The sequence below is a fragment of the Micromys minutus genome, assembly GCF_963924665.1.
Source record: "Micromys minutus genome assembly, chromosome: 11".
NCBI classification, from domain to species: Eukaryota; Metazoa; Chordata; class Mammalia; order Rodentia; family Muridae; genus Micromys; species Micromys minutus.
Window position 1 is genome coordinate 12,999,924 of NC_137980.1, and position 24,354 is coordinate 13,024,277.

Consider the following 24,354-nt stretch of genomic DNA (forward strand, 5'->3'; position numbering starts at 1 on the left):
CTAAATATAGATTTTGCAGATCGGTTGGTTCCTCAGCTCGTAGCATTCAGCTCCCTGGCTCCCCAGAAGCTCCTTCTCCTCCCCTGTGTCTAGGGCTCTCAGAGATGGGAAGTGGGCAGGAGAGGTGATAAACTCGTAGTGACGGTCCAGAGAGCGCAGGTATATGAGCATATGCAGGGCATAGGCCAGCACCAGCAACAGAATCAGAGACATGGCCAGGCCAATCAGAACAGCGGGCGAGAAGGAAGAGCTGCAGTCTCGGGCCTGAGCAAACTGTGCTCCCTTGATGGAGAAGCCTTGGATCTGTCCAGACAAAGAAAAGAACAGAAGTGATTCTCAAGGACTCAAGTCACACTGTGCTGATGGTTCTGGACCCCAGTTAACCAAAGTTTATAGACTGTGGTTAGTTTTAATTGCTAACTTTCCATAACTAGAACCTCCTAAGAAGAGAATGTCAGAGAGGAAGTGTCTATATCAGAGTCTCTGTGGCCATGTCTAGGGGGCAGGGGTCATCTTGATTATGCAAATATAATGTGTGAAGACCTAGCCCACTGCAGGTGGCACCATTCCCTTGGTTTACATCTCAGACTGTATAAGTACCAAGTAAGTGAGCTGAAGACTAGGCATGCGTGCTCTTGACTATGGAAGTAGCTGTCTGCTTCAAGTTTGTGTTGCCTTGACTTCCTGCAATGATGGGCTGGAACCTGGAATTGTGAGCCAAATAAATGTTTCTCCTTTAAATCAGCTTTCATCAGGGTACTTTAGCAAGAAAATGAGAAAAGGAGCTAGGGCACACATCACCACCATGTTGTAGGATAATTTAAGTATGTGATCTGATAAATATGATTCTGCTTACTTGAACAATGAACGTTTGTGTTTTGGGGGCTCACAGGCTGGCCCCAAACTCACTGTCTTCCTTCTACTTCAGCTTCATGTGTGCTGGAACCACAGACAGGAGCCACCATCCCTGGCTGGAAATTTGATTTTTCAAAGAAAACTAACCAACCGTTCTGGGATGGATAAACTGTAGCATCTAAAAGTGTGCAGTTAAAGATTCCGAAATGAAACGTTTAATCTGCTTCTTAGGTCTATTGGAGTTCGTATAAAATGCCATGTCTGCCATGTCTCTAACTCAAAGGATGCTCTGGGTTTGTTAAGTACGGTGTTCGGTGCCACTGACAGGGTGTAGCTGGAAAGCATCTCTCGGGGAGCGCATGAGTTCTGGTGTGGTGAAAACCCAAACCGAAGCACCACTTAGCCTTCATAGCAGCCCATGAGCAAGCGACTGTTTTACTTTAGCTTAAAGAAGAGCCTGGGGCTTAGAAAAGTTTCACAACTCACATCAAGCACACATCAGAAAGTGTGTGATGATAAAATCCACATGTAGAAACCTGCTTTCACACACATAGGCTCCACGGCTTCTAGTGCCGTCTATTCATGTCACTACATACAAGGCTGTATGTGGGCCACATGCAAATACCATGCCATTGTGTATAAGGGACCTGAGAATTCAAGGATTTGGTCCCCATGGAAGGAATTAGGATCTGCAACCAATCTCTTGTGCCTACCGAGGGACAAGTGCTTATTCTGCAAGAAAAGCCAGCGAGCCTGCAGAGTGAACAGTCTTCTGTGGACATTCCTCTCTCCTGGCCTGAGTTTGCATTCATGCTTTGTTTACATTCTGGGTGTGTCCACAAAGCTAGGATACACGTTTACTGTTCCATGCATGCATGTTACACAATCCTGAAGGGGAATGTTCCTCTCACAGCAAGTTCTCTGGAGTTTTGGGGGCCCTATGAATAATCAGTGGGGTGCTTCTCCCTTATGCTGCTGCACCGCAGCGGTTAATCCTGGGAGTCTGTGAACCAGTCATCCCTGGTGGCTCCAAGAGAGAGGTGACCCTCTCTCTTCCTTCATTTGAAATCCCCATGGTCTTTGCCCAAGTGTTTCATCTTTTCAGTCACAAAAAGTACATAACATAAAATGTGTTGTCTTGGCCATTGGCATGCGCTGGTATAAATCCCACTGTTACCCCTGGAACAGCCCTGACTGGTTCACATATATAAGGCCGTTTCTACATGGATGAACCACACAGTAGAGGAGTGATTTTTAAAATCAGATCTGCCTGACTCCAAAATACGTGCTCTTCCCTTCTTCCTCTTGGCCTTTCATCAACAGTCTGCCTCCTCCAAGCTGAGAGAAATATGCATGAATCTGTACATCCATGTTAATACGGAAAACTTGGGAACATGTCCTTATAAGGGATGCGCAAGGCCGTACATGCTACTTCAGTGGGTAAGGCTGGCCACAGGTAAACAAGATAGAGGGACCTGATAGCCTGTCTCTCAGCTGGGGTGTTGAGGTGCTAAGCACTTGTCACGTTTGCATGCCTCTCTCCCAAGGTTTTCAAGCTCTCCGGGCTATTTTTGATGGTTGAGGATTCCATTCCCAGTCTGAACTGTCAACACTGCCTTTCACACTGCAGATGCGCCTCTTATCCGCTCTGATAAGATCGCTACTTCCACTCCCAGAAGGGCTCTCCTCTCAGAGCCTCTGGGCCCAGGAAATGTCTGTCACCAGGCTTCAGCCACAGCTGCGCCAGGGTTTAGATAAGCACCCGGGAGAGTGGTTAAATGGGAAAGTAAAAGCGAGCCCGGAGGGCCCAGGCAGAAGAAATGCTCCATCCTGCTCCACCTCACACCTCCCAAGATCCAGGATAAATCAATGGTACCTCAAAGGTACTGCACGGACGCTCTTCCTCAAACATCTTGTTCTGGGTGACTTCAACAAACACTGGGTGTCTTTGGCACCAAGTATGCAGGCGTGTGAAGCATAAGCTTCGGTTTATTACCTGGAAATCAATAAACGTGACCTCCCACAGGCTTGTCACATCATCTGAGCTGCTAAGCAACAGCAGGGCATCGCTCCGCCGCAGGCTGCTGACACGTTGGCAGCGGTATGAGTGCGTTGACAGAGCGTGTATTCCGGTTGCATTAAAAGTTGCTTGCACCGAATTGTTGAAGATTATCTCGACGCGCCGTAAACTAAACCAACTCTGGCTGGACGGCTTGTTGTAATTGCTTAGGGTGAACCTGAAGAGGATTATACATTAGTGTTAGCAGGTGCTCTTTTTACTTTTCCGGTCTCAGACCGGGCGTCGTTGGTGAACAGTACAATGGCGCCCTCTTTTGTCAGGCTGTGGAATTGGCGACAGGCTTCCCTTTGGAGCCAAACAAGAGCCCGATTGGTAAGAAGGCAAGTGATTGGGAACAGGAAAAAGAGCAATACAAAAAATCCTACGGGGGCAGGTGGTGGTGGGGATTCTTTCCTAAAAATCAAATTGTATGTTTATTATTGCAACAAGTTTAATAAAAACTTAGGTGTACATTAACCCAGAATTAAATTGTCATAAAATAATAGCAGTAGCTTTCTTACATTATCTTCCTGTCACATATGAGGAACTGAACCCAGAAGGACAAAAAACACTGGCCCCGTTTTCCTCAGATGCTGTGTTTGAGCTGCCTGTCAAATTCACCCTGAGACTATCACTCTCGCCATCAAGGGCTCTAAAGGGGAACACTCTCTAATCATGAAAGCACACGGTAAATAATTTTATTTTACAAGATGAGACATTACATAGAACAAAATTCGAGACTGGTGGGACTCGAACATTGGTAGTAATTGGAAGTACTAGTTGGATTATCAATTACTTTCTTGTTCTGATAGCTCAATATGTCTGATCTGTTTTCGTGGGTTCTCTTTATTTCATGGAGGATCCTGGGAGCTGAGGTAAAAAGAGCAATCTCACATGAGGTAGAGGAGGCTGGGGTGCTGACACTTTCTGTGACAAGGGCGGGATGCAGTCAGCCCTGTCCCAGTGTGATGGGTCTGGGTGAATGGCGACTCACTGTGCCCACAAATACATTAGAATAACGAGACTGTTCATTTAAGTATTGGCACCTGAGAGCAATCCCACAATGCAGCCCCTGGCCATGTCAGGCCGAGGCCTACAAAGGCCAAACCCACCAGACTGCATGTGACTGTGTGTGTAGGCAGGCTCTAATTTTAACAAGCCTTACGGTTGCCCACGTCATCTTTTTGAGCAGCATAAACAAGTCTGAGTATGAAAGCAGAAAGAGCCGTTTGCTTTCTGACCTACTAACTTTCTAGAACAGCAAATTTTTCAAGTTCAGCCAATGAAAGAATAGTTTTCCATGTCGGGGGCAGGGGAGGAGAAGGGACCGCTGGGGTATGTACACCTCATACAAGTTACAAGGGACTTATGTGTCACAAGCATTCTCTCGATTTTTGGTCTTCTAAGCATAGTATGAACTTTACAGGTGGGGTTTCTAATGCTGCGATAAGAACCACCGTGACCTAAGTCAACTTGAGGAGGTAACTTCCTAGACACACAGCAATGAGGTAAATCAAGGCAGGAACTCTAACAGGTGGGGAACCTGGTGACAAGAGCTGATGCAGAGGCCATGGAGGGATGCTGTTTACCAGCTTGCTCCCCGTGGTTTGCTCAGCCTGCTTTCACATAGAACCCAGGAAGCCCAGGGGTGGCACCGCCCACAATGGGCTGGGCCTCCACCATCAATCACTAAATAAGAAGATACCCAGGAGCCTTGTCCACAGGCCTCCCAAAGGAGGGCACCTTTTCTCAGTTGTGATTCCCTCTGCTCAACTGTTTCTAGCTTTGTGTCACATTAATAGAAACAACCACCGCACAGCCTTCTTTGGTCAGACAGGCTTCTAGGGAGAGCAGATGGGCAGATGAAAGTTGGGCAAGTGAGTTCTACCTTCAAATGGTGAGACCTGGAGGGAATATGGACAAAATGTCACATTCATTTATCCTACCTGTTCCTGTATCATACTGTGCTTAGAGGAGGAAGAGTAGGAAGGGCAGGGGGAGGATTTACAGGGCTGTTTTCCAGTTGGGGAACGGAGCTATTACAAATCAAAAGTGCTTCATGCTTCTAGATCAGATGTGCACATCTGTCCAGTTACCTAGTGGGTTCTGTTTCCTCAGGAAGATTCCTGGAAGGTCTGGGCGGGTAGCTTCGTGCTGGAGCGCTTATGTAGCAAGCGCAAGGCTCTGGAGGACGGCAGTATGTATGTTCTACTTTATGCTCTGGAAACACTAGCATCCTACGGTATGGGGGCAGTCATCCTGAGGGGGAAGGTTGTTCGTGGTCAAACCTATGAAACACTGGATTACTCAGTTATAAAAAGCCAGTTTTCCTTAAAAATGTATCTTTTGGGGTGTTTGAATAAGTAAAGTTAAGGTGTGAGTTTCTTAAAGAAAGGTGGGGTGTATAGTCACTTTCAAACAGGCCTGAATACAGAAACTTTTATTGGATAAATATTTCTATGTGGCCAACGTGTGCCACAGAACAGAGCTAAGAAGAGGAGAGTGTGCCTGTCCCAGCATCCCCTGCTGGCTCTCCACATAAAGCTGAAGACACAAGTACTCTCACTAAAATGTTCACCCTATAGGAAGGGAAGCCCTGCTGTGTGCACATACGTGTGTGTGTGTGTGTGTGTGTGTGTGTGTGTGTTCCTGCATGTGTGTGCATGCATACATTCATGTGAGGCCTGAGAACAACCTCGGGTGCTATTCGTCAGGAATTACCCAACTCTTAAAATTTTTAATATTTTTCTTTTCTTTTTTTTTTTTTTTAAGTCAGAGTTTTTACTGTCCTATAGGGCCAGTGAGACCCACAGGCCTACCTGTCCCCACCTTCCCAGTACTGGGGTTATAAGTAACACCATTACACCCAGCTTTTTTTAACATGAGTTTTAATACAGGAATATACTCAGGTCCTTCTGCCTACATTGACTGCATTGTGGGGGGAAATTGTGCCTTCAAATGTCTTGATCACCAACTGCTAAGAAAATTGGAGGTATTTTTATGGGAAGAAAAAAAACTGAAACAGTGTCTTACTACGTAGCATCCTTTGTCTGGAATCCATTGTTCACCAGGCCAGCCCCCAGCTGACCGAGATCCGGCCTCTGCCTCCAGCATGCTGGCATTCAAGGATGTGCTCCCCAACACATGAAGAACATTTTTTGTGTGTAAGTTTGTTGATTCCTGGCTGCTAAGATAAGTCAATATTTGTAGGTGCAGCTTTCTATCCCAAGCAGAGAAAATATTGAGGCCTTTATGGGCTGACTGCTAGAGAATTGGGACAGCAAAGATCTCTTCATGGTAGTCAAATAGTGTGATTCTCATAAGACGCTCCAATGAATCAATCACCTTACAACAGAGCCTGAAGCCTACCAGGCTTCTCTTCAGCATTACTCTTGGGGGAAAGAGCACAGCCCCAGGTTCGTGTGTTATTAAACCCCTCACTGGAGAGAGTGAAGGGTACAGGTGTTTGAGTAGTGGTTAAAAAAGAATTCAATGATGATGGTGGTGATGGTGATGATGGTGGTGGTGGTGGTGGTGGTGGTGGTGATGATGGTGGTGGTGGTGGTGGTGGTGGAGATGGTGGTGGTGGTGGTGGTGGTGGTAGAGATGGTGGTGGTGGTGGTGGTGGTGGTGGTGGTGGTGGTGGTGGTGATGGTGGTGATGGTGGTGATGGTGGTGGTGGTAGTGGTGATGGTGATGATAGAGAAGGTGGTAGAGATGGTGGTGATGGTGGCGATTGTGATGACATGATAATGAAAACAGTCCTACAAGATTTCCTTACCTGCTGGTTTCTCAGAGAACTCAGATACATTTGGACTTCGTTGTGTAGAAAGCATTCTGACAGGTTCCCATCAGACACAGATACACCTCTCAGTGTACTTAGGTATGGAACCTGAACTGTCACGGAATGGGCACATGCCTGGTCCTTGACACTTACGAGGGTGGTCGTGAGTAAGTTAAGCAGAGCACAATATATCTGGCATGCTGAAACTATAACACTTCCTACCTTATGTCAATATCCTTGGGATTTTCAGCATCACCAAACTTTAAAGACAACCTAAGAAAATGGAAACAATATCATTCATCAAAATAGGAATGTCTCAGACTGCAAGATGGCTTAGCTGGTGGGGTCACCTGCCTCCAACCCAGATGACCTGAGATCTGATGGAAGGAGAGACTCCTGGAAGTTCCCCCGCTAACCTCCACACAGGCACTATGTAATGAGCATGGGCACACACACACACACACACACACACACACACAGAGAGAGAGAGAGAGAGAGAGAGAGAGAGAGAAACACACAGGCACACACAGACACACAAGCAAAGTCCCTGCTATCAAAAACTTTATTATTAGAAATGATTGACTCCTCACAGACACTAAAAAAAAAAAAAAATACCTCAGAACAGGTCAACACCTAAAACCAAAATTTATAGCAGAACCTAGAATATTTATACAACCATGGGTGGGTAATCCATGGGCCATAAAACATGATGATAAACTGGATTTTTATTACAGTGAAAAGTTTTACTTCTCAAATGTACCCATTACGAAAATAAAAAATAAAAAACAAGAAACTATACAAAAATGAAAAAAAAAGAGAGAGAAAACGGAAGAAATCAAAATATAGCTCTGTCTGGTGGTGCATGCCTGTCACACCAGCACTGAGCCAAGGGGGGAAGTCACAAACCAAGGCTCAAAAGTACCTGTCACCCCAGCTCCAGGGATCTGATGCCTCTGGTCTCTGAGGGCATTTACACTCATATATGCACACAGAGAGAGACAGAGAGAGACAGAGACAGACAGAGAGACAGAGACAGAGAGTCAAAAATAATAAAACTTAAAATATTCTCAGCATCATTGGGCATTAGTTAATTGTAAAATAAAAACAAATTTACACACCATAGAACAACACACAGGAGGATTAAAGCGTCTCACAAGGGGCACTCACAGCTTTAAAGCCTGTATTTGGGCACACTTTTCTGAGTCGATGACAGATTAGCCATTCACTCGGTCTGCCCCTCTGAGTAGCACGAAGAGAGCCAGACCTCGTTCCACCCTTACTAGGATCTAGGGTTTGTAGTGGAAGTCAGGAGTCCACAGGTCATGTACCTCCGGAACACGGCAGAAAAGCATCCGGCCCCTCAGTACCCACAAACTGCCCTCGGGAAGAGAGAGGGGAGATGCTGGGCTGCTATCCAGGAGGTAAGGGAGACTTTGAGTCACCGCTGGACAGAAGCAGCGGCTTACTATAAAGAACACGGTGCATCTAGAGTGTGCCTCATAAATGTCTCCAGCGGAAGGTGTGTCCCTTTGGCTCTCCAGCCCTTTGTGGTGCAGACGCATTGCCCTAAGGTTGGAACTGTCTTACTAATGACAAAGCTTAGCCCTTAGCCCAAGGCCAGGGAATGTTTCCCAGAAAATACTAACAACACAGAAGCTTTGAGAAAGGATTTTCTTCTTGGTTTCACACAGGTGAGGACACGAGGCAGTGGGTAATCATGGGAAAGGCAGAATGGTTGGTGGTGTTACCCACTCTGAAAGGAGAGCCAAAAGGATCAGGTGTTCAAGGCCAGCCTCAACTACAGATTAAATCGAAGCCAACTTCTAAATACTTGAGACCTTGTCTCAAAATCAGGGACTCACTTGTTTAAAGTTTGGAGCCAGGCTCCATGATGCACTCCTGTAGTACCACCACTGGGGAAACTGAGGCAGCAGTATGGCCAAGAGCTTAAGGCCATACTGCACTGTGTAGTGCATTCTAAGCTAGCCTTGCTGCCATGTGTGACCCGAAAGTTTTTTAAATTAAATTCAGCCGTTTCATAGACTGTTAACTATGCCTAAATAATATGATTTGGCCATTCTACTCCTGCATGAAAAGATAATTACGAAGGCGTGTTCAGCCACAAAGAATGTTTATAACTATCTAAAAACTTACATAGAAGAGAGAAGCAAAGTTCTGTTGTCAATGGGTCAACAGATAATTAAATTGTCATATAGCCATGGATTGGAATATTATTTGACAAGGAAAAGGAATGTTGCACTGATCACAGATTGCCTAAGTCATCAGGTTAAGTGAAAGAAGCCACACTTGAGAGAGAGAGAGAGAGAGAGAGAGAGAGAGAGAGAGAGAGAGCGAGAGAGAGAGAGAGAGAGAGAGAGAGAGAGAGAGAGAGAGAAAGAGAGAGAGAGAGAGAGAGAGAAGTATTATATGGCTATATTGAAATAACAAATGGTTCTCTCAAAAGGTGGGGTGACCCGAATAATGGATTGTGATGGGTGACAAGCATATTTTAGACGTGATGGAAGTGTTTATGGTCTTTGTTGTGGTGATGGTATTCCGTGTGTACATCCATATAGGATGAGTGATCACATGATACACTTGAGGATGTGCAGGTTATTTTTCTTCACTAGTATTTCCGTAAGGTTAGAGACACAAGGATGATGAGCACGTGGTTATACTGGGAAAATATTTAAAAATTTACATGTACAAAGAAGGCTGCTGCTATATCAATAAAATATCTAAGAAGTAAAATACAAGTCAGAGCACCTTGGGGTACCTTCGGAATCCAAAGAGATCAGCTCCCGAGGGACGGAAACATCGATGGCCGCCCTGAGCCCATATCACGATACTGCTGATGGGGAAGGCATATGATGATGGCCACAGAGCAAATCCCATAACTAAGACTGATAACGGGAATGTTTGTTTCTCCTCACAGGATAAACTCGGACCCCTTTCACGTGCCTGTTTGCAAACACTTTTGAAGGTGTCAGAGGATCCCTTCCATGGTGGTATTTTTGACTATCAAAGTACTAAAGAAAACCCTCTCCAGGAACAATCTATGCCATGTGTGGACAAAAGTCCCTGTAGTCCTTCCAGTGGACCACACTGGCATGGTCACTCGCAGGCTTGTTCTGCACCGATGAACTAAACCTCAGAGCAAAGCCATTCCAAGTCATCTATCACCTGGAGAGGCAGGCTCCCAGAAATGACCCACCAGGACCTTCTCCCAGCAGGCTTGGTTCCCATGGAAGCTGAGAAGCACACCACACTTTGGAGCAAAGAGTCGAAGGCCTGATCTCGACATACCTCATTCACCATCTCGTGAGGATGTTGTAGGTGCCAGATGCCATGCAGCTAACCAGGACCACAAAAATGGGTACAACCCAGAGTAAGAGTGAAAAGATCTCACTCCGTGCCCAGTTCTTAGACGCTCACAACAGATTCTGAATTTTTTGAACAATAAATGTCCAACCTCAAAAAATGCGCACAAGTGCTGGGGCCGTATTCTATCTGCAGGGTTTTCACTATTTAAAAAACACATCCACAGCAAATCTGTCTGCCAAATGTGCCTCTCCCTGAACATTTTGTTTCCAAAAGCTAAAACACGGTCTTCTTCCAGCCTGGGCTTTTGACCGTACATGGTTATGTCTCCACTTGGGTTTATTTGTTCTCTCGGTAACGCCTGCTCTGGTTCTGTCAAACACCAGGGTTTCCCTTGCTGGCAAAGGCAGCTCTTCTTTTACAGAACTCAGAGGAACCGGCATCCGGAGGTCTTCCCAGCGGGCTAAGACCCCTTACTTCCTGGGAAGAAGACGCTGGTCTACTCTCTGGGTGTGGGTGTCCCCGGGCTGCCTGCATATCCACAGAGCTGGGCTGCAGAAGGTGGGGGTGGCCCACCCTGGGCTCACACCTCAGTATATTTCTAGGGTGGTGACTAGGAAGGTAAAATATCAGTGCCCGCCCAACATCTGCACTATAAACACCAAAACGTGACTGGAGAAAGGACTTCTCCGTCCCGAGAGAACTCTTGATGCTCTTTCAAAGGACTCAGAACCCAGATCCTAGCACCCAGCTCCCAGTATCCAGTTCCCAGCACCCAGATCACATGGCTAGCAGCCGGTTATAACTCCAGCTTCAGGGGACCCAGCACATTCTTGCCACCTCTGCAGGTACATAAACACACATCTGCATACAGAGAGACACAATCACATAAATTTTTAAAAAGGAAAATAATCTCAAATTTTGTTCTCAAACATGCAGAAAGCCCCCATTGCCTCTCCAGGGCATAGTTAGACAGCACTCTGTTGGGCTTGTTGTTGGCATTGAACAGCACCTGACAAGTCCTCCAGAGCCTGTGCTGGGACTTCCTCGTTTGTTTAATCCTGTGAGATAAGACCAAGAGGAAGTTGGGACCGAATCCCTTTGAAAGACGCTTAGAACCTCAGTGGAACGCCAGCAAGTTTTCTAGCCTTGCTCAGCTTGATTCCTTATGACCCATCGGAGAGCCAGTGTGATGACTGCCAGACGTGGAGACCTCACCATCCCTGGCGGCACTAAGTCCACAAAGGCTGTTGGCTGCAGTGAAAATTTACCACCAACTCCATCTGACTAAGACAAGCCAATGGGGACCTGACGGCACATCTCTCTGACAGAACTGGACCTGCAAGACAAGTCTTACTTGTCTTTCCAGATATAGTTTCCACTGATGACTTATGTCTTCATAACCCAGTAAGAAGCTGTGCTCCCCGTTCTCCCCACAACCCTCTAATATCAGGATAAATGGAATGGAGGCATGCCAGCCAGCTCTGGGCAAGTATGCTTACCCCCAGGCAATCAGCCTCTCTCCACGAAGCTGACCACAAATAAAGAACCCTGTGGGGGAACTAATTAGAGTCTGGGGAAAGAAGTCCTGAGCCCTCAGCAGTGTGGGCTTCTCTTCTGTCATCCTTGATGGTTGTGTTGTAGCAAGTGAAATAGGTATCAACAAATTCTTAACACCTCCCTAGGGGTTGGAGAGATGGCTCAGTGGTTAAGAGCACTGACTGCTCTTCCAGAGGTCCTGAGTTCAAATCCCATCAACCACATGGTGGCTCACAACCATCTGCCATGGGATATGATGCCCTCTTCTGGTGTGTCTGAAGACAGCTACAGTGTATATATGTATAATAAATAATTAAGTCTTTTTTTTAAGTTCCCTAAATCTTGTAATTATTATAACTCCTTAAGTCCCTATTAGGAGACAGTCATTCTGAAAGGTAGGACATGGAGATACCTAATATCCTTTATACAAATATATCAAAATAATCCCTTTCCACCAATCATCAAGAACTTTAAAACAAGAAACAAAAGTCAGGAACAAGCCAGAAATTCCAGCCACACTGTACAAAGTATAAAAAGAACACACTCAGGAGAAAATACACAATATGTTATGGTTCATGAAAAGTATCCTAACCACCATAGACCAGAACAAGAGCAGAGAATCTTCCAAAAGCACCCGCTTTTTTTTAAATAACAAATATTAAACAGGGCTTGTGGGACACACACGGAGCAAACGAAATAAAACAAGTAACAGAAAAACAAAAACAACTGACAGATTTGGATGCCAAAGCAGAGAAGGATTTTCTGGGAGTGATCGGCTCTCAGAGAAGACATTTACTTAATCTGTTTATCTCAAAACATCGCTAGTCCATCTGTTTGCCCTGAAACGCCCAAAGTGTGAGTCTCTGACATTTGACCAACTGTCCTCTTGCACAACACACTGTGGAATCGGCCATGTTCTGTCACTTGAGAATCGCCCCCATGACCAAACACAACACCTAGTCCCAAGTAGACAGGTTTTTCTGAGTCACCCACTAAGACACATGTGCCCTGCTGTGCGATCTAAGTTCACTTCGTGGTAAGAGCAGGTTAATTGAACATTTGGAGTTGAGACCAAGCCTGAAAATCAACGTTCTCCCTTCCTTCCTCCCTTCTTCCTCTAAACAGTGCAGGCTTCTGTCAGTGTTCTTGGTTGCCTATCAGAACTAGCGAACAAGAGAACATTGCAGAAGATATCACACACCTCCGTCGTACGATACGAAGAAAGCAAGCCAGAACCTAGCTGAAAACCTCCCTGCTGGCTAGCTTTCAAAAATACAGGAGGGTGTCCTCTGGCTGCTCAGGAAGTAAAGGTTCTCTTGGTATGGCCCAGTTGTGAACCCTGCAACCAAAACACCAACCTACTGAGCAAGATGTGCCTGCTGTTCAATAATAGCGTGACTATTGGGAAGGTCCTTAGATTTGGGGTAGGAGCATGGGAGGAGGTCCCCATGTCTCCGATTGCAAGGCAAGCCGACAATCCAGGCCCAGTTGGGTAATTTAGTAGTACTGTTTAATTAAATTGATATATTATCAAACTTCCTTCTAAATATGGACATGCTCATAGACAAACTTTTCTCTCCTCCCTGTGGTACTTTGAATGAGCTTGGCCCATGACAAGTGGCACTATTAGGAGGTGTGGCCTTGTGAGGAAGTGTGTTACTATGGGGTTAGGCTTGGCAGTCTGCTAGAGCTCAAGGCCCACCAGTGTGGAGAGACCCTCCTCCCGGGTGCCTGGGGAAGAGACTCGCCTTCTGACTGCCTTCAGATCAAAATATAGAACTATTGGCTCCTTCAGGTCCTCCAGCACCATGTCTGCCTGGATGGTGCCATGCTTCCTGCCATGATGATAATGGACTGAACCACTGAACCTGTAAGCCAGCCCCAGTTAAATGTCGTCCTAATAAGAGTTGTCTTGATCCTAGTGTCTCTTCACAGCAATAGAAACCCTCAGACCCTTCTTTCTTTCCTTCCTCCCTCCCTTCCTTCCTACTTTCCTTCCTCCCTTTCTTTCTTCCTTCCTTTCTACTTTCCTCCTTTCCTTCCTTTGTTCATTCCTTCCTTCTTTCCTACTTTCCTCCTTTCCTTCCTTTGTTCATTCCTTCCTTCTTTCCTACTTTCCTCCTTTCCTTCCTTTGTTCATTCCTTCCTTCTTTCCTACTTTCCTCCTTTCCTTCCTTCCTTTCTTCCTTAGTACTTTCCTTCCTTCCTTTCATCCTATCTTCCTCCCTTCTTTCTTTCCTACCTTCCTCCCTTTCTTCCTTCCTTCCTCCCTTCCTTCCTTCCTTTTTAGAATAAATTAGAAAAATCACTAATTAAAAATGAATTAGAAACTCGCTTTTAAAACATACAAAAATAAAACTATTCAAATACTCTCCAGCAGAATTCACATGCAGGAATTTTTGGACAGACAAAATTTGCTTTGGGGTTTAAAAAAGAAAGAAAGAAGAAAATGACACAAAATTCAGTGGTTGTTTGGGTAGGTGGGTGGGTAGAGGGTGGTCTGGGAAGAATTAGGGTGAACATGACCAAAGCAAGTTGTTCAAAGTTCTTGAGAAACTAATGAAATATTTTTAATTTCCCTTGTGACTTGGTTTTTAATTTAGATGACAAAAAGGAACAAACTAGCCTGTCACACCAAATTAAGCAGAACCTCTAAGATGTCCTCAGCCAGGAAGACAAACTTACGTGGCACTCTCCTCCCGGCAGGTAGAGTCGCCAGTGTCCACGGTGGTGTTTTGACTGAGTGCCTCATCAGTGAGGTCCAGCCACGTCTGGTTCTTGAATTTAACTGTGATTCTTTTAGTCCAGAAGAGGATGCAGGGAAACCCATCCCGGAAGAACTTAACAGGATTGTGGTGGCTGAACGCACTCCAGGGTGTTTTGCTCAGACTGTAGTTGAAAGTCTGATGAACCAAATAAAAGAAATTTAAGAGACAAATGGGTGTCCTTGGGGTCTTCCAACAAATACGAAGGTTAATTCATATCCTGTAGTAATGGGTACATGCTGTTAGACATTTACTTAAAATACAATGCAAAGAGTGGAACAGTTATCCCAGGGTAAATGCAGATGACAGAAATAGGGGAGAGAGCAGTATGTTCCCCAGTAACAGAAGCCCTGGATGCAGGCTCCGTAGGAAAACCAGAAAACTGAACACCGTGAGGAAAACATGAGAGGATTAGTACAATTAAGAACTGGATGGTTTTCTCAGCTACCCAGAGTTCAAGTAAGATTATGTCAGTAATTAGCACAACTAATGTGCGGTGTCTCCTGGAGCACTCGAAGGCCCGCCTGTTACTCAGGTTACAGTTCAATGTGTCAACAGCCATACCTGTGTGATGGGAGTCGTTGTGGAATTCTGGGCTGGATTCACCTCTCCGCTCTTCCTTTGACCTGTCAAATCAATAACAAAGTGAGGGCCAAGGCTGGATGCTACCAGTTTGTTAACATGACCGAACTCCGCTGGTGAGCCAACCACTGGACTATATCCTGTCTGAGCCGGTTTGGGCTTATCATTAAAGATGCCCTAGGTTAAAAGATTTGTTTTGCAGGAGGGATTCTAGGTACAAACAACATACGTGAGGGAAATGTGCCCCAAAAGAGGCTTTTCCTTATCCCTGCCTTCAGGGAACTAAAAGGACAATTCAAAGTCTTACCATTCCGTACAATTACTTCTTTCCCAGAAGACGCTGAAGAGCTGAAATTAGAAATAGAGTTTTAAATGCAAAGCAAACATTATGGAAGTTCTGAGAAACCGTCTCAGCTATGTCCAGAACGCAATAGTTCTAGCCATGGATTTCTGATTTATATATGGTACGTCCTCTCCAAACAAAATAGCGAAGATAGTGAAGATACAGAAATTTCTGGAAATGTTCTACTTTTCTGGATCAGTTGTGACCCTTACTCACCGGAGATTACAGACAGCCACCTTGCATACCAAACACTGAGCCGTCTACCAAGTTTCAACCAATAACGGAAACGTAGTAATACACAATAAATTATTTTTCGATGAAATCTTATCTCACAGTGTGCTGTTATTATATGTTAGTCAAAACATTTAATAATCAGTTTTATTTTTAAAAAGGCAAATTCTGCAACCAGTGGTGGTGCACACCTTCCAACCCAGCACTCGGGAGGCAGATGCAGGCAGATCTCTGTGACTTGGAGGTCAACCTGGTCAACAGAGTGAGTTCCAGGACAGCCATAGCTACACAGTGAAATCCTGTCTTGATAAAAAAAAAAAAAGGAGAAACTTAGTTGCCAAATAGGTATTTCTGAAAACTATGAAATAAACATTACAACTGATAGCCTTTTATCCTTCATATATACTCATAGTAACACACTTTACACAGAATTTACTCTTTGTAGGATGTCTTAGGGAATGCTCCTCAGATCGCTTCTCTACCTGTATTCCCTCATCACCTCAGCATAACCTACCACTGTTTATAAAATGGAGACTCAGAAAACTTAAAAACATATTGAGAACGTCTTTTTTTGTTTCAGCATGCAGTTTCTGGACTCGGGCACGTATCACAAATATTTCCCTATGCTGTCACGTATGTTTTGACGCAGTTTTGAGTTCCTCGCAGTATTACAACATAAAAATGCATCGTGATGTCTTCAGCCATGTTCTTAGTCTCACATATTTGTGGTGGGGTTTAAATGTCCTCCAAAGGTCCGTGAGGACCTGGCTGGGCAGATAGGTGGTGGCCTGTGTGTGAAGTAGACGTCTTTAGTGCATGGTTCTTATACAACCTAGTGATAGCTCTCCTACAACCTTCCACAATTCTTTTGAGAACACTGTTATAAAAAGAGCAACAATTGCCCCTCCTGTTCTCCATTTCCTTGCTGAAGATGTACCTCCCTGTTCCCAAGATACGCTTCATCTCACCATCTGCCATTGGCCAGGGACCCTTAGCAGACCTGTGTCAACTCAGGTTTCTTGCCCTTGAACTTCCAGAACCATAACATAAATAAGCCTCATTCCTATAAGATAGATAAGTCTCTTTTTGTTTTCAAGATGGCATGGGTAGTCTAGTTCCTTATAGTAACGTGTTGCAGTAAATATTAAAAAAATGGAAATGTTTGTCTCTTTATCAGCCCCCCAAGGTCCCACTCCTCGGGCACAGCTTCTAGTACAGAGGTGTGCACATGGACACTTTTGCTCGGTCAAAGCCACCCCCACGGTCTCACTCTGTCCGCACAACTCCCTTCCCTGCCGCTTTACTCCGCCGGTCCTACTGTCTCCATCCTGGGGTGTTTCTTTACCCCAAATCCTAACAAAACACAACTCTAAGGCCAGATAGCTTTTCATACAATACATATATTCAATTCTCAATCCACAAACCCTCTACACAACAAGATTACATCAAAAGGACAAAGATACAAACTGCCCTTCTATATGAGATAAAAGACCTATACAATCCTTAAAATGTTTATAGCTACCTAATGCCAATTAAGCTCACCTGGATCTAATTCATCCTTCCCAAGGTCCATCTTGGCTCGTCTCTCTTGGTCCTCCCCGTCCTCTGACCTCTGACCTTCTCTTTCCACCTCCCTTCCCCTGCCCAATCACCAGCTCTTGCCTTTATTTTACTAATTAAAATGGGAAGGTTCACACGAAGTCACCTTTATGAGTATGTGACTAGGCAGCCCTTCTTGGGGAATTGGAATTCATATCAAAATACAAACGGTTGTAGGACCACCTACGGTAATGAACAGCTCACTAATATAATTGTTCCCAGTGTTCTGACATTCTAGGACAGTGATTCTCAACATGTGGCTCGAGACCCTCTGGGGATCACATGATAGAGTTCCTGCATATTAGATGTTTACATTATAAATCATAACAGTAGCAAATTACAGTTGTGAAGCAACAACAAAATAATCGTATGGTTGGGGTCACCACAACATGAGGAACTGTACTAAAAGGTGGCAGCACTAGGAAGGTTGAGAGCCACTTCCCTAGGACATTCCAGCGGATATCGCTTTACTGTGAAGTTCTTTAACATGAATTCGTAGAGTAACACTGTTAGGATAGGAGATAGAGAAATGTTTTGTCGATTATTCCTAACATTTAAAAAATGCAAAACAGGGGATCTAGTCCTAAAACCCGAATCAGGTGGCTTACAACTTCCTGGAACCCTAGTTCCAAAGAGATCTGATGCCTCTGGCCTCCTCGAGTTCCCACACACAGGTGGCGTGCAAGTACAAGCATATACCAGTGATTTAAAAGAAATCTTTTTTTTAAGATGCAAGCCGAAACACAAAATCCCCTCCACGTACCCCGCCCCACCCCTCAGCCTCTGAGTCGCAGCCAGTCTCATTTCATACGTACTTTATTTGGTTACACATTAAACGCAGCATTCTAAGTTATCTAGAGAAAATGTCTACAGGTGACAACTTTGAGAAGGTGTCTAGTGACTGCTCCTCACACATGTATACAACCATCTCTTCGTCGTTATAGACGGTATTCAAGCGTAATTTGTGCAATGGGCTGTGTCGAGGTAATGTGGTCAGCACCATGTGTTTGGGCACAGGAGCATAACCACGACATATTAGCCACGACAGAGTTAAAGAATATTAATACCACTCACCAGAGGTCCTCCAAGCATTGCTGGAGTGCACCTGTCACCCTCCACCTTTCAGCCCAAGCACACAGACAGACTGCCTTTCGCTTTGTGTGAGTTTCCATTTTACAGAATTGTAAATCAACAGTCACATAAAAACTGATCCCTTAGGAATTGGTTTCTTTTAATCTTAACCCATGACTTTGGAATTTATGGACACTGTTCCATCTACCAGTGTTTTATCCTAATCTATTGCTAGAAATTACCTCACTAGATAGACAGACAGACAGACAGACAGACAGACAGAAATAAAGAACACATTTTATCTGTCTGTACCCACTTTGATGTTTATAGGCATGTGTGGTATTTATAGCTTGGGGCTTTACAAACAAAGATTTGAGAGCTTTCATATGCACCAGTTCATGTGGAATATCTCTTATTTGTTTATTTATTTTTGCAGTGCTGAGGAATGAACCTAGGGCTTCATTCATGTCAGACATGTGCTCTGCCACTTAGCCACACACAGCCTAGGAGACACGTCTGTTTACAATAATACAACCTCATGGATGGGGTTGGTATGAGTCAGTCCTTTGAGGCCAGTGTTACCTTCGTGAGTTTGGGGGCACTAAGAAATTTAATTTCGGGAGCAAAGTGGGTGGATCTTATGCAAAATATCTGTACCTACCCCACCTCTAAATCCTCCCATGTTGAAATATTGTTGATTATACAAAAATAGAGCTAACAAGCAGAATGCAGTGCCTGGAGAGTCAGAGTTTGCTCATACACACAAAAAGATTTTTAACTTTTTCTTCAGTTTAAACATTATTCACAAGCTATGTATCACAACACTAGTTTGTAAATCCAATTTTAAGTGTCTTCAGTAACAAAAACATAGAATTGGTGAAGTAGATCTTACCTAGAAAAACCAAAATGTGCAGAGTCTATTGGGAATTGCTAGCTTATAGAAGAACTTACAGAACTATTGAATATAAGTATATTAATGAATGGATAAACAAGCCATAACATCATTAAACTTTTTCATCCATTTGAGGCTTTGGCCTAATCGAATTTTCCCATGTGTTTACTAATGAAGGGCTTAAAGTAAACGAAGAAGTTAACTGCCATTTTAATGCATCTCTGGTCAAATCATACAAAAATAATGTCATTTGGGAAAAAAAAAGATTTATTTACTTATTATGTATTCAGCGCTCTGTCTGCACGTATGCCTTCGGGCCAGAAGAGGGCACCAGATCTCATTACAGATGACTGTGAGCCACCATGTGGTTGCTGGGAACTGAACTCAGGACCTCTGGAAAAAGTCAGTGCTCTCTCTGAGCTATCTCTCCAGCCCCAATAATGTCATTCTTGATCAATATACTGCAATGCAGACAGGATTTACACAGAACTCTAAGCTTGAACAAGTGAGGTTTTGTTGGAAATTTGATCACACCAAAACAAAATATGTATCCCTAAGTCATCTCTGGATGACAGAAAAAACTAACAGCTGTCCACAACTATCTGTGTGAATGGGCTGAGAAACACTGATATAAAAAAACTAAACTTAGCTTGGCCTGGTAGCCCAGGCCTGCAATGCCAGCTATTCAAGAACCTAAAGCAGGAGACTTAAAAGTTCATTGTCTTCTGAGTCTACATAGAGTATTCAAAACCAGCTTGGGCAACTTCGTGAGACCCTTTCATATAGTTCTAAATGGCTATACATCATAATAAAACCTAGAATACATGATAAATATGACATAACAAAAATATTTTAAGTGGCTATGGACCTGGGGAAATAACTCATCTGGTAAGCATGTGGACCAGAGTTCAATTCCCAGAACCCATGTTAAAAAGCTGGACATAGAATCATAATATTTGTAATCATAGTACTTTGGAGGCAGAAACAAGAGGACACCTGGGACTCAGTGGCTAGCCAGCTCAGCTAAGTTAGTAAAGTCCAGATCAGTGAAGAGACTCTGTCTCAAACATACAAGTTGGAACAGACTGCCATCAGAGGGAGTTCCAGGCCAGGTAGGACAGTACAAAGAGACCCATCTCAAGCAAACAAAGGAATAAACCCAACTTTCCAAAAGGAAAGAAAGGTGACATTTGCTCTTTTTCTTTCACAGTATTTTTTCCTCTTATGTGTGTGTTTACATACGTATATGACATATAGGCATATGTGTACATGTGTGTATACAGAGGCCAAAGGAGGGTGTCAGGTGTCTTGCCTTACGGTCTTCTACCTTGCTCCCTTGAAATGGGGTCTCTACCAGCCCTGAAGCTCACTGCTTTCAGCGGTGGCCAGACAGCTCTAGTCGTCTGTCTTTCTTCACTCACAGGAGGTCTGCGGTTACTGGATACTGAAGGCCAAGGTCAGGCCTTCACTCTTACATGCAAGGATGCTCTTACACACTGAGCCATCTCATGCCCCAGCCTTCCCCACAGCTCTCTTCAGCTTAGGAAATGTGTCCTGTTATATGACCTGCTGTCATCTCTCCTAGGGATAGCCTAACAGAGTTACAGGACACTCTTCAGATCCACGATTTGAGAGAATATTTACAAAATAGAAGTTATCTGTTCCTTCATAGTTGAGTTAGCAGGCATTAATAGATTAGGATGGTCATCTATATGTCTTAACTTGCATTTTGTTAATGTTTAAATTATAACACAGAACAATGGGTTTCATTTGTGGACTGTCATTCATGATTTGCTTTCACTGATCTTCCTCCCACCTGCCCTAACTTCTGGGGGAATCACCATTCCTGACCTCAAGCTATATTACAGAGCAATAATGATAAAAACTGCATGGTATTAAACAGAGACAGGCAGGTAGATCAGTGGAACAGAATTGAAGTCCCAGAAATGAACCCACATACCTATGGCCACTTGATCTTTGACAAAAGAGCGAAAACTATTCAATGGAAAAAAGACAGCATCTTCAACAAATGGTGCTGGTTCAACTGGCAGTCAGTATGCAGAAGAATGTAAATCAATCCATTTTTATCTCCTTGTACAAAGTACAAATCCAAGTAGATCAAAGCCCTCCATATAAAACTAGGTACATTGAAACTAATAAAACAGAAAGTGGGGGAAAGTATAGAACACCTAGGCACAGGGGAAATTTTCCTGAACAGAAAACCAATTGCTTATGCTCTAAGATCAAGAATCGACATATGGGACCTCATGAAATTGCTAAGTTTCTGTAAGACTAAGGACACTGTCAAGAAGACAAAACGGCAGCCAACAGATTGGGAAAGAATCTTTACTAATCCTTTATCTGATAGAGGACTAGTATCCAATATATACAAAGAACTCAAGGGATTAGACTTCAGAGAATCAAACAACCCTATTAAAAAGTAGGGTACAGAGCTAAACAAAGACTTTTCAACTGAGGAATATCAATTGACCGAGAAGCGCCTAAAGAAATGCTCAACATTCCTAGTCATCAGGGAAATGCAAATCAAAACAACCCTGGGATTCCACCTCACACCAGTCAGAATGGCTAAGATCAAAAACTCAGATGACAGCAGATGCTAGTGAGGATGTGGAGAAAGAGGAACGCTCCTCCATTTTTGGTGGGGTTGCAAGTTGGTACAACCACTTTGGAAATCAGTCTGGCAGTTCCTCAGAAAATTAGACATAGTACTACCTGAAGACCCAGCTATTCCACTTCTGGGCATATTCCCAAAAGACACTCCAACATATAACAAAGACACATGTTCCATCATGCTCATAGCAGCCTTATGTATACTAGCCAGAAGCTGGAAAGAACTCAGATGTCCTTCAACAGACAAATGGATACAGAAATTATGGTACATTTATACAATGGAGTACTACTCACCTATTAGAAACAATGACTTTATAAAATTCCTAGGCAAATGGATGGAACTAGAAAATATAATCCTGAGTGAGGTAACCCAGTCACAAAAGAACGCACATGGTATACACTCACTGATAAGGATATACTAGCCCGAGAAAGCTCTGAATACCCACCCCCCAAAAATTCACAGACCTTATGAAGCTCAAAAAGAAGGAAGGCCAAAATGTGGATGCCTTAGTCCTTCTTAGAAGAGAGAAGAAAAGCTCATTCAAAGGCTGCCTCACCTTGGGATTCACCCCATATGCAGCCACCAAACCCAAGCACTATTGCTGATGCCAAGAAGTACTTACTGGCAGGAACCAGATATGGATGCCTCCTCAGGGGTTCTGCCAGAGTCATACAGATACAGCTGAGCATTCTTGCAGCTAACCATCAGACTGAACATGGGGACCCCAATGAAGGTGCTAAAGAAAGGACTGAGGAGCTGAAAGAGTCTGCAACCTCATGGGAAGAACAACATTATCAACTAACCAAACTCTCCACAACTCCTATGAACTAAAACACTGAGCACACATGGAGAGACCCATGGCTCCAGTTGCATATGTAGCAAAAGATAGCAGTGTCTGGCATTAATGTGAGACAAGGCCTTTGGTCCAGTGAGGGTACATTTTCCCAATGTAGGGGAATGTCAAGGCAGTGGGGTGGAGAGGGTGGTTGTTAGAGGGCTCAACTTTGTAGAGACAAGTGGAGGGGGAATGGGAGAGGGAGGAAGGGATTAACATTCGAATTGTAAATACAGAGAGTATCTAATAAAAAATTTAAAAGAAAAAGAAAGACATCCTTTTTCCTCTCATGGTCCCTTTTGTCTCATGACCTTCACTACTCAGTCCCCAAAAACTTATTTTAAAATCTAGGATCTGCCTAAGGGAGAAAACATGCCGTATTTCTGCTTCTAAGTCAGAGATACTTTACCTAATAGTTCAGTTACACTCATTTTCTTGCAAATGGCATATTTTTCCTCTTTGGGATATGTGTACATTAGTACCATCTGGGTTTTGCAGCTATCTTGAAGATTACAGCTGTTTCTAGGATCTATGATGCTCCTAAAACTAAAATTATACATATCTTGCCTTAATAAAAACAGAAATTGATTTTTTTTAATTTTGACTTTTTTTTTTTGTCACTATAGTACAAAAGCCACTCATTTCTATATAAACTCGGTGGGGTACATTTTATAGACTGGGATATAGCTCAGTGGTAGAGCACTTGCTTGGCATTCACGTAGCCCTAAATTTAACTGCCGAGTCATACCAAAAGCCCATGATATTATGAAATCACGTGTGACCGTGAATGCCTGTAATCCCAGACCTTGGAAGTGAGATATGAGGTCAGAAGTTCAAGGCCCCCCGTTGGCTATAGGCAGATTCAAAGTCAGCCTGGGCTACAGGAAACATGTCCCAAACAAAACAAGGTGACATTTAACCACCCAAGACATTTAAGCCATGTCTTATCTAAAGGTAAGCTTCAATGAAAGCATCAATTGATTTAGGGGAAAAACAGAGCCTTTCGAATGTCTATTCTTAAAGCTGTTATCAGCCGCTGACTTGGGAGTTCTTCCGGGAGCTTGGCCAGCTCACCCGGCATGCTACTAAGCTCTGTGTTCTCACGAATGTCCCCAGTGCATTTGGTGAGATGGCACATCATGAATAATTGGGGAGCAAGACATACAGTGGCTGCGGTTGAGATTCTAAATATACTTTCTTAGGGATAAGTGTGCACTTCTTTGTAAGATACGGAAAGAAAAACAGACAAGAAAACGAAAGCAGTACTTGTTAATTATAAGGGGCTGTGTCCTAAACAATCGGCACCTTTTATTAATCAGTGTGACCTAACAAACATCGTTTCCTTGGGCTCACAGGTTATACATTCCCAAGGTCTCCACTCGTATAATTATGACAGGAGAAACTGTGAACTTAGCTCCTATTTATAAACATAAAAGAAAGCGCATCCACGTCGGAGTCGGTTAAGCAGTGAGTGGTATATTTAATACAAATGCGGTGTTTCTTAGTGTTTCTGAACAATAGTCCTTGCCTCTTAAAATAAAAGTATAATGAACGTTGCCATTAGCTGTATGGAATATCCTAGCTTATACATTTTGAACCATAAACAAATGCAGATGCGTAACTCTATAAAGAGAGGACAGAACATCTAATGCCACACTTGCACGGAGGTTCACAAACACATCACATTTAAGGATGGGCCGTTACTCACCCTACATTCTTCCTGGCAAGTATCTGATCCAAACTGACTGAAAACAGCATACATAAGAACAGAAGCGAGAAACTGAACAAGAGTTTTCTTCCCATCAAGAAACGTGTGCTTCTCCAAGCCAAGCACATCTGCTAATTT

The 24,354-nt window shown here is 43.8% G+C and overlaps 1 protein-coding gene across 1 annotated transcript; it reads right to left on the bottom strand.

Annotated features, from left to right (window-relative positions):
• Positions 1-24,354, bottom strand: LOC308426814 (V-type proton ATPase subunit S1-like protein; the record flags this gene model as incomplete). Its single annotated transcript, XM_080924753.1, has 7 exons — positions 24,217-24,354; positions 15,213-15,253; positions 14,888-14,949; positions 14,244-14,461; positions 6,921-6,971; positions 2,852-3,092; positions 1-303 (listed from the first exon to the last, which is right to left on the bottom strand). The coding sequence occupies exons 1-7, from the start codon at positions 24,342-24,344 to the stop codon at positions 1-3; spliced, it is 1,044 nt and encodes a 347-aa protein (XP_080780879.1). The 5' UTR covers positions 24,345-24,354.